Source organism: Typha latifolia, chromosome 12 (genome assembly GCF_019914945.1).
Source record: "Typha latifolia isolate L0001 chromosome 12, TyphaL0001v2, whole genome shotgun sequence".
Classification (NCBI taxonomy): domain Eukaryota; kingdom Viridiplantae; phylum Streptophyta; class Magnoliopsida; order Poales; family Typhaceae; genus Typha; species Typha latifolia.
The window spans coordinates 8554672-8567429 of record NC_133097.1 but is presented as its reverse complement, the minus strand read 5'-3'; the positions used below and the strand labels follow the sequence as shown (position 1 = coordinate 8567429).

The 12758-nt window shown below is 35.0% G+C and overlaps 2 protein-coding genes across 5 annotated transcripts; one reads left to right on the top strand and one right to left on the bottom strand.

The window, feature by feature from the left end:
- Positions 1–290: 290 nt before the first annotated feature.
- Positions 291–3282, bottom strand: LOC140798817 (NADH dehydrogenase [ubiquinone] 1 alpha subcomplex subunit 1). The gene is made up of 3 exons (XM_073152884.1): positions 3088–3282; positions 2922–3011; positions 291–548 (listed from the first exon to the last, which is right to left on the bottom strand). Exons 1-2 carry the CDS (start codon positions 3196–3198, stop codon positions 2922–2924), a joined length of 201 nt encoding a protein of 66 aa, XP_073008985.1. The 5' UTR covers positions 3199–3282; the 3' UTR covers positions 291–548.
- A 3173-nt stretch (positions 3283–6455) lies between these two features.
- LOC140798580 (KH domain-containing protein SPIN1-like) lies at positions 6456–11589 on the top strand. 4 transcript variants are annotated; one of them, XM_073152463.1, is made up of 7 exons: positions 6456–6943; positions 7058–7152; positions 8746–8897; positions 9430–9546; positions 9620–9736; positions 10689–10832; positions 11049–11589. In XM_073152463.1, the coding sequence occupies exons 1-7, from the start codon at positions 6864–6866 to the stop codon at positions 11193–11195; spliced, it is 852 nt and encodes a 283-aa protein (XP_073008564.1). In that variant the 5' UTR covers positions 6456–6863; the 3' UTR covers positions 11196–11589. The 4 variants fall into 4 exon arrangements, with proteins under 4 accessions (XP_073008564.1, XP_073008563.1, XP_073008565.1 ...); XM_073152462.1 differs by having other exon boundaries at positions 6570–6943; positions 9427–9546; XM_073152464.1 differs by having other exon boundaries at positions 6585–6939; positions 9427–9546.
- Positions 11590–12758: the final 1169 nt, after the last annotated feature.

Sequence of the window (12758 nt, the reverse complement as noted above, 5' to 3'; positions counted from 1 at the left end):
GCTTTCAAGGATCACTAGGGCATACCACTGGCCAAGATAATTTTATTGGACATTTGAAGCGTACCAACCCTAACTGATAACAGTTTATAGAGATAAATCCAACGGACGACAAGATAATATATACCGTCATATATGTTTGGATTCCTTGTATTTTAATTATACTCCTGCTAAATTATGACAATCGCAGCTTCTTTTTCCTGTAAATGAGCTGATCACCCACAGGAAGTAAACAGTTGTGGCAGTGGATCCTACTGGTTTTGGATCTCAGCCACTGCGGTATGGGAGAAATGTCATTAAAAGCCAGATAATTTGTTGAAATAATAAAAGGAAAATCCACCAGACTGGCTTGGAAAGGACAAACAATTCCTCGCTTGCCAAACCAAATTGCTTTAGTTCAAGAAAATCAATCAACAATTCAAACTACCCTTACAGGGGTTCCTAAAAGCACAGAGTAAACATTATACAAGGAACGGTAAAGCACATAGTCTCTGGATTCGCAAAAGAGCTTTATTTTCATCAAATATAACCATTCCCTGTGCATTTGGATCCTGAAATCAAGGACAAAAATTAGACTTCTTGGAGGTTCAAAATAATTAACTGAATTAGCTAATAGCCCAAAGCATGAAAGCAACATATAACAGTACTAGTATTCAGGATCACTACTTATATAAATAATCAGTTCTTTTTGACCAAGCATAACAGAGGAAGCTTGGGCAGCTAATTCATAAAAATAGCTCTTATGTTTCTGTACTGGACAAGGAATAAGAATGCGGAGGTTCAGCTACACTAATGTATAAGGAGGCAACAACCAGGAAGGATGACGGATTCTGGCTCCATTTGTTTCTAACTTTTGTGTTCTCTGATCCAGTTGACTCTGTTTCTATTTTGCTAGGGCTTATGTTCTAAGTTGTAGTCTGTATAATTGTGTTCCTATTATAACTCTGATAGTGCTTTGGTTATGGACCTATGGTTTGATGGCGGTGTTTTGGTTGTGGTTTATGGTTGGTGTTTGGGGGGTTAGAGTTTGCTTGTTTGCTGTTGGTATTTTGGAATTTGGACAGTGGTAGTTTTATTCTGTTCTGATTTGAGTGTTGTATCTGATGTAATGCTACCTCCTCTATCCTTGGATGGGACAAGGGGGTTTGAATTTATTGTTTCATAATAAAACAGTGTCCATTTCTGAACCTTTGCTCAAATTTTAAAATAAAATAATAATCAGTTCACCTTCGTCCCTTTGCTAAGGCAAAGAGAAACTGCCATAATTGAACGAGACTTATGTCCGACATTTCAGAATTCTGAATAAAATCAAATAACGGTCATATGTATATCCTAGGTTTGAGAATCAAGTGAGGCATTGCTGATCTGAACAAAGCTTATGAAACTAACCAAAACCCTACATTACCAGCTAGTTCTTAAAACCATGTGAAACTAATCAAAAAATAAATCAATCAACTTTAGTAAAGTTGGTAGAAACTTTTCCAATGACAAAAGAGGTTGTATGGTTGATTCCAACTCTAAGCAATTGTTGCAGAGAAAATTGTTTAGTGGTTTGACGGCTTGGCATAATAACTCAGCTCGATTAATAATTCACTAGTGTGGTGACTTGGAGGAGTAACTAGACAGCGCAACAACTTAGAATGATGTCTCAGTAGCGTTAGTTCAGAACAATAGTTCTGCGATACACATAGTTTGAAGTCTAGATTAAGCGGCTTAGTATGTTGACTAAATCTTCGTGGGACTTAAATGCCTCCATATTTAGGGAGAGTTTTCTTTGTCTAGCCTATATCTAGCCTTCAAGCTCTTGAATGATTAAAAAAAAATAACTTTTTTTTTGTCAATTTGGCATTATGAATTACATTTTGAGTATTCCTCAATCAATTTACACCATTTTGTTTTAACAATCATTGCTTGGAATTTACTTTATTATCAAAATATAGTATGGATTTCTATGGATGAGACATCCTGCAAATCATTTCTATACTAAACTAATAGAACTTTAATCAAAACTACTCTAAAAAATGCCCGGAAAACACTAAGAGAGAAAGAGAGAGGAAAAGAAAATGATAAAAGAGGAAGAAAAAAGAAGAACAACCAAATACTTGTTAGTAGGAAGCGGAAGCAACCCACTGGCAGATGTTGGTTGCAAAAAAGATCACTAAGCAGTGGGGCGTGGTGTCCTTGTTATGAGTCAGAAGGGCCTACTCATGGAAGGAAATCCACTTAGATTTAAATAACTTCTCCTAACTTAATTAGAAGAGAGACGAAAGTAGCAAACACAAAGAAGTTCACAGGAGCTGTTTAGTTGGGGTTCTTACAAGAAGAGAGAGATTTGGCTCTTGTGTTTATTATTTTATTCCTTATCGACAGTGGTTTTATCTTATAGTTTATGTTTTAGCCTTCATTACAGGAATATGCAGATATCAGACTGTATGAGGATGTGAATTTGCCACACGAAGATAGCCCACGTATTGGGCTATGTACATGATATTGATTCTCATATCATGTTTATACTTTATACGCAACATTTAACAATATGTTGATTTTTACACCAGGATGAGCATCGAACAATGCTTCCTGGGGCTGTAGGACTACAATTGCGTATCCCCCACAGTAGTTGCATTAAAATTCTCTCTTTCAACTTGGTCTTATCACACTACCTTTACCATTCTTTACCCTAAAACAAAAATCGTAGCCAAGCAAGTACATTTTTTTGCCTATCACAAGCTTACTGACTGAAAATTAGATCAAAATGTCAAATTTTTACTCAAAAGAAGAACAAAATCAGAGCAAAATTTAAGCCAGAAGTAGAAGAAAACTAGATTCCTCATATTTAATGTTCATGATCATCAATAGCTATCAAAACTAAACCCCAACCCTAGAACCAATTCGACTCAAAATAAAACAAAGTGACAGGAACCGACCTAATTCCCAGAAGTCGAGTACTCCTCCATGAGCTTCTTGTCCCTTCTCTCCATCGCCACATCCCACACATCGTTTCCGATGTGCTTCGGCTGCAAAATTTTTATCGACTAATTAAAAAAAAATCACAGAAAGGAGAAAAAAAAGAAGAAAAAACCGAGATCCGACCCTGCCGTGAGCGGCTTTGTGGATGAAATACTGCGCGTTGCCCATCACACACAGCATCCCGCCAATGATCGCCAGCGGAAGCATGGCTTCCAACCAGAAAAGTTTCGCCATGAGGAGGAGATTTTTTTTTTGTTCTCCCTCGATTCGATCGAGTCGTTTCTCTTCGCGGAGCTCCCCTTATTGTTCGATCGAGACTCGAGAGAGATCGCGAGGGTAGTTCCGTCATTTAATGTCGGATGCTGCTAGCCTACTACTCTTTTCGGCCGCTCGTTTCTCCTGCACTAAATCAGGCCCGTTGATTAACGGACGGTATTGATCGATTGATAGCTAGTTGGGCTACGGTACATGATCTAGTCAACTGGGCCTACATATTGTTTCTATGGGCCTTATTTTGGTGGTGCATTTATATTTTCAGAAAATAATTTCCCAGTTTTAGGGTAATATTCCTCTTTCTATCTGAGTGTTTGGGGGAAAAATAATTGATGCTGTGGCATCGCTCCACTATGCTCGATTCAACAAAAATTCTAAACGCTAAACCCTAAATAAAAACACCTGATCAAAGAAAGTAATTTGAAAAAAAATCCTTTTACTTATACCAACCCAAGATTGGTCACTGCTACTCCTTTTTAGTTACTAAATACTAAATTAAACTCCATCATCATCACCTGTATCAACCTCTATTACTAAACGAGCTTCAGAAAGTTTTATTTTTCTTCTTCTTGCTAGCATTAGATGGTAGTGTGAAAACGAAGCACATGATCCCACTTCCACGAATGAACACAAACCAAGGGAGGAGAGGCATTGGGAATGGCGACCGATCCTTTGAAAAGCTTGGTCGGACTTGGACGGTGACAAGAGCTCCTAGATTTGTGGTTAAATTGCATTAGTTTATGGAACACAAAGCTTCGTGCGGGTACTGCTACACATGATGCATGTATGCATGCACACATACATGGTAAATACATACATAGCCGTGAAACTAAGGTTAGTTTGTAAACGTATGACGATGGATATATATGGAATCATCATGGCAATCGATTTTGGTCATTGTCGTTAAGGGGAGCAGATGATGCGCATGTGTTGGTGAGTTAATAAAGTAAATGAAAGCAGAGAGAGAGAGAGAGAAAGAGAGAGAGAGAGAGGAAGGAGGAGGAGGAGGAAGGAGGGGGTTTCGTGGCGAGGCCCTCCATAGTTCTGTCACTGCCCACCCCTAACGTGCGCTGCCGTATGCTTTTATATATATTACACCCCACCCTTATGGAATCCTATGCTCTTTCTTATTCTCTCTCTCTCTCTCTCTCTCTCTCTCAAGTTAAGAGGGATTGCATGGTAATTATTTGGCGTTAATCACGTTGTACAAGTGTTTTGGAATATAAAACATAAGAATTATTCACTGTTCTCTAATACTCATACTCATCTCTTTGACTGAAAATATATTTTTTTATGCATTTTAAATTAAATTTATTTTTTGGGCTCGTCAAAATGTCTCGTAAAAATATTAGAATATAAAATATTAAGATCATCATTTTCTAAAGCTTCAGTGAGTTAATAGTATAATTGATTTGGAACTTGTTGAGTATCTTAATTAGACGGCTTTCATGAAAGATCAGAATTGTCGTAGAATAATTAGCTATAATTAATACTGAGAATGTATCTTATTTTCGGTGTAAATTGTTCCATATGAAAACTATCTAATTTTGCTTGATTTTATATACCAATAATTTTTAAAATAGTAATTATGACATTTAAAAAAATAGAATGACACTTATGATAATTGATAAGTTCTAACAATTATATAAAAACCTCATAAAATAATAAAATTAATTACATCCAAACATCTTGAACTACAGCTCATTTTCACACAAACTCTTTTATTTATTTTAAGGATGGTTTGACATCTCGACTATCTAATATTTTTCACCCTCGATAATTTTAATAAGAAATATTAAATAATCGTCTTACCTTTCTTTATTTTCTCCAAAATAAAATACTTACATAGCCTAAAATTAATCATATAATATTTTAAATAAAAATAATAATACATAACTAACAAAAGAAATATTTCAAAATTTTTATATAGTCACATAGTGTCAAAAAAAAAGAGTCTTCAAATAATAAAACACTATGTCATATCTCACTCAATTTTGTAATTTTCTTCATGTACGTTACTATATGATTACGTACGTTACGATATAATTTGTTTCTTCTAAGTAAATGTAAGGATTCAAAGTGGCCTATGGTTCTTCACATAGTTGGTTACGTTTACATCTTCATGAAAAAAAAAACTGAGCTAATTTTTCAAAATTCTGGACGTTGTTGGGTGTAAATAAATGCTACCCACAAAATAGAGTCATCAATGTGATTTGTTTCTTCTCCTTTAGAGCTTCAATAAAAGTAGAAACTTTTCTTCATGGATTACTACTCATTTCTCTCTCTACAGTAACATCCATGTCCGTCATAGTTTTTATTTCCTCTTTCAAAATACATTGGTTAAAAAATCACATCTTCCAATTGAAAATACTTTGGTCAAAGAAAATTTATATCTCATAGATATGGAGGCTTTTAATGGAGATCTCATTAAGTTCACAGGAAAGAAGAAAAAAAGAAAGAAAGGTGATCCTTTTGCTGTTTCACCTATCCTGAGGTGGGTGGAGCCTTGCAATTTTTTTTCTTCATGTGAATCCATTTAATGCTCTTGAAGAATAAACTCTATTATAGGTCTCAATTTTACTCAAAGAGCACATAAAAATCTTATTCGTTATTAACATTTTTGATACATTACGAAATATAGTTTCTTAAGATCAAGTCCCTATTTAAAAGAAAGAATGATTGATGTAGAGACTTGAAAGAAAATAAAAGAAAATTGTAGACCTAATAAATACAAGTTGTTTAAAAGATTGGACCCACCATTCATGATAAATAGATGGGTTATTTTTTAAATCACTACTATCATTATTGATTTATTACATAACACCACCCATTTTTATTAGGTGATGGCCTAATAATTTATAGCATGCTCAAAGAAAATACAAAAAGTTATAAAATTTGAGCGGATAAGATCAGAGTTATCAAATATATGATCGATGTAACTAACGTGGATGTCTAAATTTAGATTGAAAATTTTGCGAAATAAACATATCAGGATATTCTTTTCCTTTTTCTCTCTATCTATGTCGAATTTTGGTAGGAACAATCCCCTCATCTTTTTACATGCCAGCAAGGTGGGTCTGAGTAAAGTTCTTAGAACATGTCTTTTTGAGTACACACAAGGCAGCGAGGGATTATTCAATTTCCCACTTCTTTCTATCTCTTTTTTATTGCAGAACTATCTATGGGCAAAAATATTTTTCTCTTTCTAGAAACTTTTTACATTGGTAGATGGAATAAATCTCTCTCTCTCTCTCTCTCTCTCTCTCTCATGGAGTGAAACAGTGAAAGGCCCAAGTAAAGACACAGAGATCCCTCTCTTAAACCCACGCACTGGTTTTAAACCTCTCACTGGGGGAAAAAAAAAAAACGACAGAGCCACTCATCTTCTTTACCACCCATTTTACTATTTCCCGTCTATTGACAAATTTTAGGGGGATTGCAGCAGGGCTGCCCGCATTGAGAAAGGGAACTCAAGACTCTCTCCTCTCCTCTCTCTACCATCTCACTTCCTCTTCTTCCCTTTTGCTCTCTATCAATCACCTTTTCTTCCTCTACCTCTCTCTCTCCCCTCCTCTCTCTCTCCCCCCCCTCTCCCTCTCTCTCCCTCTCTCTCTATCTATACCATCATGTCAGGGTTGTATAGTAACAGCTTCTCCCCTGCAAGAGCCCTATCACCACAGATAAGAGGCACACCAGAGATAGGCAGGTATAGAAGGATATGTTTGAGAGATGCATCTCACAATAGATTCCCTATTAAAATTTCTGTGCTTTTGATGACTTCTGATGTTCTTGAATCTTGGGTCTTTCGTCTTTTTCTCAGTTGTGGTCAGTACTTAGCGGAGCTGTTGGCGGAGCACCAAAAGCTCGGGCCTTTCATGCAGGTTCTTCCGATATGTAGCCGGTTGTTGAATCAAGGTAAGAGCTTTGTTGGATTCCTGTGACGTTCTGATTCGAATTGCTAATCTGGGTTGTTGGTCTTTTCAATTCGCAGCTGTGCGTGATGATATGTGCCATCATTTGTATCCCTAACTGCTAATTCCGATTTGGAGAGGATCCCTTCTTGAATTAGGTTTAGGAATTTGGGTTCTTGATTGATCACAGACAGCTGTTCCACCTTCTTCTAGCATCGCCAGTTCCGCCTTTATAGATCATTCCTCTTTCTTTTGTTGTTATTTGTGGCGATTGCTAATCTTGTTTGCTCGACCTTGTATCTCTCGGGCGATGTTTGATTTTACCATATCCTTTCATTGGGATAAAATCCTCATGGAACGTTTTTCCACTTAAGTTTTCATTAGTCTAGTATCTGACTGTTGCTTTTAAATCTAGTTCATCTTTACATAATTAACTTGTCAGTTGGTGCTAGATTGTTCATCTTTGCATGTAGGAGAGTCCTGACAGTACTAATTGAGATGAGAAATGCAAATGTTCATCCTAAAATAGTTCAGGTAAAAAGCTTCATAAGGAATGCCTTTCAGTGGATACACTCAAGTATGTGGCTTTAGCACAGATTTTATGTCGGGAAGATCATGAGTTTCTCCTCTGCCGTAGATTATTTATGTTATATGGGGTGCCTTTGTAACTCGCAGCCTAGCATGATAGGGATTTTGAAAACCAGTAATCATTATTTAGCATTGTGGTCAAAATTTGTCCTTTGCTTCATTTGCGCCTACTTTCCTACTATGTTTCTCTGATTATGTATTTTATGATTTTAATATCAAGGAGATAACATCTTCTACATCAGAAATTTGCATGCAATCATTATCTTGTTGGTGATGTGAAGAAATCCATCATGGCTTTCATGTTCAGTTCAACGAGTGAAAGCATAGGTTTTTGGTTTTGGCAGAATGAACTTGCTCTAGATTAGTATTATGTCCTACAATATTATTGTAATAGGTATCTGAACTAAGCATCAAGTACTTCTTCCATCAGGATAGGTCTTGACATTGCAAATCCTAAGTATACAAATATCTATAAATGACTGATCAAATTTTTATGACTTTCGTCCTCTAGTTAGTCATGGAAGTTGGTTCAAGTTCCTAATTAGGAAATGAGCTAACAGAGATTGATTTGATTCATGCAGTAAGTTCATGCAACAGGTAGGAAACCCAGATGGGATGACAAGTTGTGAGTATATTAGATCGTTAAGGTGCCACAAGTCAAAGTTGGTGGAAAAGGCTGCTGCATACTGTTTTTTCTAGTTGAATTGTCATTCTGGAAGATATCGATTAAAGTCATTGCCTTTTCCTTTTTTTGTCTCTGTAAATATGCAATTAGAATACTTTTCCATTATCCAGATAATGTAAATCTAGTTAACCAATGGACAAACCATTGCTTTATACAATATACGCGATGCTTATTCTGCAGGGTTAACCGCCCAAAAGCAGGATATTCTTAATTCTGTTACAGCTAGCTTGCTATTTACTCCAGTGAGATTGTTGAACTATGTATTCTATTATACTTTAACTTGTATTTTGACATACAGTATTCACTAAAATTATGTGTTATCAGAGATTATGCGGGTCTCAGGCATGGTTCCAAATCATGGATTTGGGGACTATGATAAGCTGCATCATGGAAGTCCAAGTCCCATGTCTTCACCAAATCTCATGTCTAATTTTGGCGGCAGTGGTTTTGGTGCTTGGAGTGGGCTTCAGCAGGAGGTATCGTTGCTATCACTCTCTACTTCATATCACTATTCTTCCGGCGTGTAGCCTTCAGAGATGGGAGATAAGAAGTTGAGTTATGTAATTGTGAACTGATGTAATAGTTGGCTCAGACACAGCTGCCAGATCGGCAAATTATTAATGTTTCCTTCTTTGTATTACAAACAAGGTTCTCTGAAGTATTTTTATAATCATGCCTGTGGTTTTTATTGCTTAATCAACTTTATTGGCTTTATGCCTGCCACATGAATGAGATTAGTTTTATATAACTATGGCACTTGGTTCTTGATGGACTCTGAAGGTCCAAATTATCTGTATGTATCTACTGATGAGATGCTTCTCAGCATTGTAGAGCTATTGTGATCTTTTCTTATTTGAATTTTTATCATATTATCAGTTTGTTACTTCCTTTTCATTTTCTTTTCACATTCTTCATCTGTATTACATATATGTTTTTCTTCTCACATTTGATTTGTTTTCCAGACTTCCAGTAAATGGAGAATGTTTATTTTTCTTTGTCGCTTAGCAGAGATTAGGTTCTCTTCAAGGAATGACTATGGATTGGCAAGGAGCACCCCCAAGCCCAAGTTCTTACATTGTCAAGAAGATTTTGCGCTTGGAAATTCCAGTGGATGCTTACCCAAATGTATGTTTTAATATTCACATTGACTAATGAAATCAGGTTTTAATCTGTTATTTTGTTTCTACATTGCATTTAGTTCAATTTCGTTGGGCGCCTTCTCGGACCCAGGGGAAATTCTCTGAAAAGGGTCGAAGCTTCTACAGGCTGTCGTGTTTACATTAGAGGAAAGGGTTCAATAAAAGATCCTGGCAAGGTAACTGAAATAGTCCGTGTTTTGTGAAGTTTATTAGTACTCCATTCATGGAATCAGACATCTCATAGTCATATTGCTGTTCATGTTATATTCTTATATCTTGTGTTTTCTTTAGCTCAATCCTTCAACTTAATCAAAAGGAGGCAACTTAATTAGAACAACGCATGAGAAATCCTTGTTTCCTCTTCATGCTTTTGTTGCTGAACTAGAGTTTGTTTCATTACTTGTAGATTCTGAATTTACTTATAGAAATTGAAACCTCCTTGCAGATCCCAGAATCTTTCATCATTGTATATGCTATACTTTTTCTTCCAGCTTTTTCTTTATAAAATGGATGAACGACATTCATTATTTCGAGGTATAGATCTACCAAATTCTCAGTTAGTCCACCTAAATTTTGAAAGTATAATTGCAAAAATTATCAATTTATCACATAAAACCTAAATGACTTGTTGATACAATATATCTATGGGTGCTTCAAATACTTATGGAAAATATACTGAAAATGGGCATAAGTTATGATCTTAATAATTATACACATCCTTATCGTTTATGCAAATGGTGTTTCCAACTCTTCATCAAGTCAGAAAAAAGACCCATCAATTTTCATCGTACTTAAAAAGCACGTTGCACTTAATTCATCTAATTCTAATGCTAGAGTTCCTCGAGTTGGTGCCTGTAGCTTGATGATTTTAAGATCTTAGGAAGTGTATGTTTTTGGCGACCACTTTCTCGTTCTTATTATGTTGACCAGTTAAACTTTGTACTTGTAGAAGACATCTATAATTGTGATATCTGCCCCTACTTGAAATTTTTTTAGCATCTTGATCAGGTTTGTGTATTGCCAGACGAATGAGATTTTTTTGTGCATTGCATGATCTTATATAGTGTTTGCAATTTGTTTCCTCTCTTTTTTTTAGCGTGAGGCTGAAAATTTTGTCTCTCCTTGAAGGAGGAGAAACTAAGGGGAAGACCAGGCTACGAACACTTGAATGATCCACTGCATATCTTAATTGAGGCCGAGTTACCTGCCAATGTTATTGATGCAAGGCTGAGACAAGCACAGGAAATCATTGAAGAGTTGCTTAAACCAGTGGTAAAGACTTGAAGCATATCTCCTTTCTCCACTGTCAGTTTGCAAGTAAAAAACACGTTATAATCTCTCTAGAATTTTTTTTCTTGTGTGAACAAATTTTCTCATTAGATATCCGACTCACCAATTTAAGCAAACAATAGATGATTATCAAACCTACTTGTCCAAGTTTCTTTTTGGTTCTTCAGATGACCCATATGTCTTAAATCTATTCTGCAGGATGAATCACAGGATCACTACAAGAGGCAACAGCTTCGAGAGCTAGCGATGTTAAACTCGAGTCTACGAGAGGACAGCCCCCATCCAAGCGGCAGTGTTTCTCCATTCGGCAGTAGCAGTATGAAACGAGCAAAGACGGGACGATAGAGTGATCCTTCCTTCTCCTCGACTGTTTGGAGCTATCTCTTTCGCCAATCTGCGCCTTAAGATCAAATTTTTCTGGGCTTCTTTGAAGTGGCACACCATGACTACCTGGTGCTCTGCAACTACTATAGTTCTGACAGAGGATATATACATCCTCGCGCTGCCGTTGCTATGCCAATCTTAATGGTTAATTTATCCAGTCGTGTTACTGTAATTTGCAATTCCATAACATTCGTTCTATTCGTTTTATGCTGTCCATGCTGAGCCATAGGAGATCTTTTGATAGAAATGGAGCACCGAGTGAGTGCCTCCTTTTGTTATATTTAACCAACTTTATATATGTTAGAGATTATAACTTTTGCTTAATTAATCTGAAAATTATGAGTTATTACCAGTATTTGCTTGGTCATATTTGATCTTAATTGACAGTAACTTTCATGCTCTCATGCATTATATGCAACTTTTTTTATAGGCTATTATAAATTTTATCTCTCATTTGCTCCTTTTATGCTCAATTAACAATAGAAAAGTTGCTTAATCCAACTCTTATTATCATTATCAAAGCCTTCTTTTAAAATAAAATAAAATATATATAACATGAAATAGAGATTAACTAAAATATGAAAAGATTCAAAAGTAATTTCACCAATTTTTACATTGCTAACCTAGCTCCAAATTCATACATATAGAAATTTTCTAAAAAAATGAGCAAAATGAGAATGAATAGTTGAGATGAGAGATAAAAGTTCAAAAGTTTAAGCCTTTGTTTGTCTTCAGTTCAGGGTTCCGAAATTGGCTAAGTATTCCTAGCCAAGTTCTAATCAAACACTTTTTAATTTTTATTTTTTTATAATTAAATTTAGTCCCCAATAAATAAAATATTTTAAAATAATTTAAATCTATTACTATAATATCTTGTCAGTATTCTCTCTTCTCTCTCCCTCTCCTCTCTTTTCTCTCTCTTCCAAAAATAACATAACTTTTTATTGCTCCTCTTTCACCGTGGCTGAAAAAAAATAACATTAAAAGAAAATTTGTACACAAGTAAATTTTTTTTTAAATTATCATGTAATATAATTTACTGATAAATTTAATATGAGTTTAAGATTGCTAACTTGCATCTACATTTTATAAAATATAATAATAATAATATTTTAGTACTATCTTTATGACACATGCTCAATTTTTTTATGTCATATCAAAGTAATAATCTCACTCTTATTTTAATTTATTTTAATCTAACTATAATTTCTCTCTCAAAGGAATACATTCCCTATAATTCTTTTTAAAATTTTTACTAAGTTTACAATAATAATTTATAGAGTGCTCGTAGACTCGTGATTTTAGAAAAAAAAAATAAAAAGTAAAAATCTGTAAATCTCTTTGTGTGCATATAAGTTTATTTGAGTACTTACCTTATAAACTTGCAAATCAGTATTAAATTTTTTTAATTGATTAAAAAGTAATAGTTTTAAATTTTATAGTCAAACGGTATTTTGGTCTACTAATTATATATATTATTTATTTTACCATATTAAAATTAATATTATATTATAGCTTAGTTCG

Excerpts from the sequence above, each read along its gene's own strand:
- LOC140798580 (XM_073152462.1), top strand. The coding sequence starts at position 6,864 with ATGTCAGGGTTGTATAGTAACAGCTTCTCCCCTGCAAGAGCCCTATCA. Across the intron at positions 7,153-8,745 it reads TAGCCGGTTGTTGAATCAAG|AGATTATGCGGGTCTCAGGC; the intron begins GTAAGAGCTTTG and ends ATGTGTTATCAG. Across the intron at positions 9,737-10,688 it reads CAATAAAAGATCCTGGCAAG|GAGGAGAAACTAAGGGGAAG; the intron begins GTAACTGAAATA and ends CTCTCCTTGAAG.
- LOC140798817 (XM_073152884.1), bottom strand. The coding sequence starts at position 3,198 with ATGGCGAAACTTTTCTGGTTGGAAGCCATGCTTCCGCTGGCGATCATT. Across the intron at positions 3,012-3,087 it reads ACAAAGCCGCTCACGGCAGG|CCGAAGCACATCGGAAACGA; the intron begins GTCGGATCTCGG and ends AAAATTTTGCAG.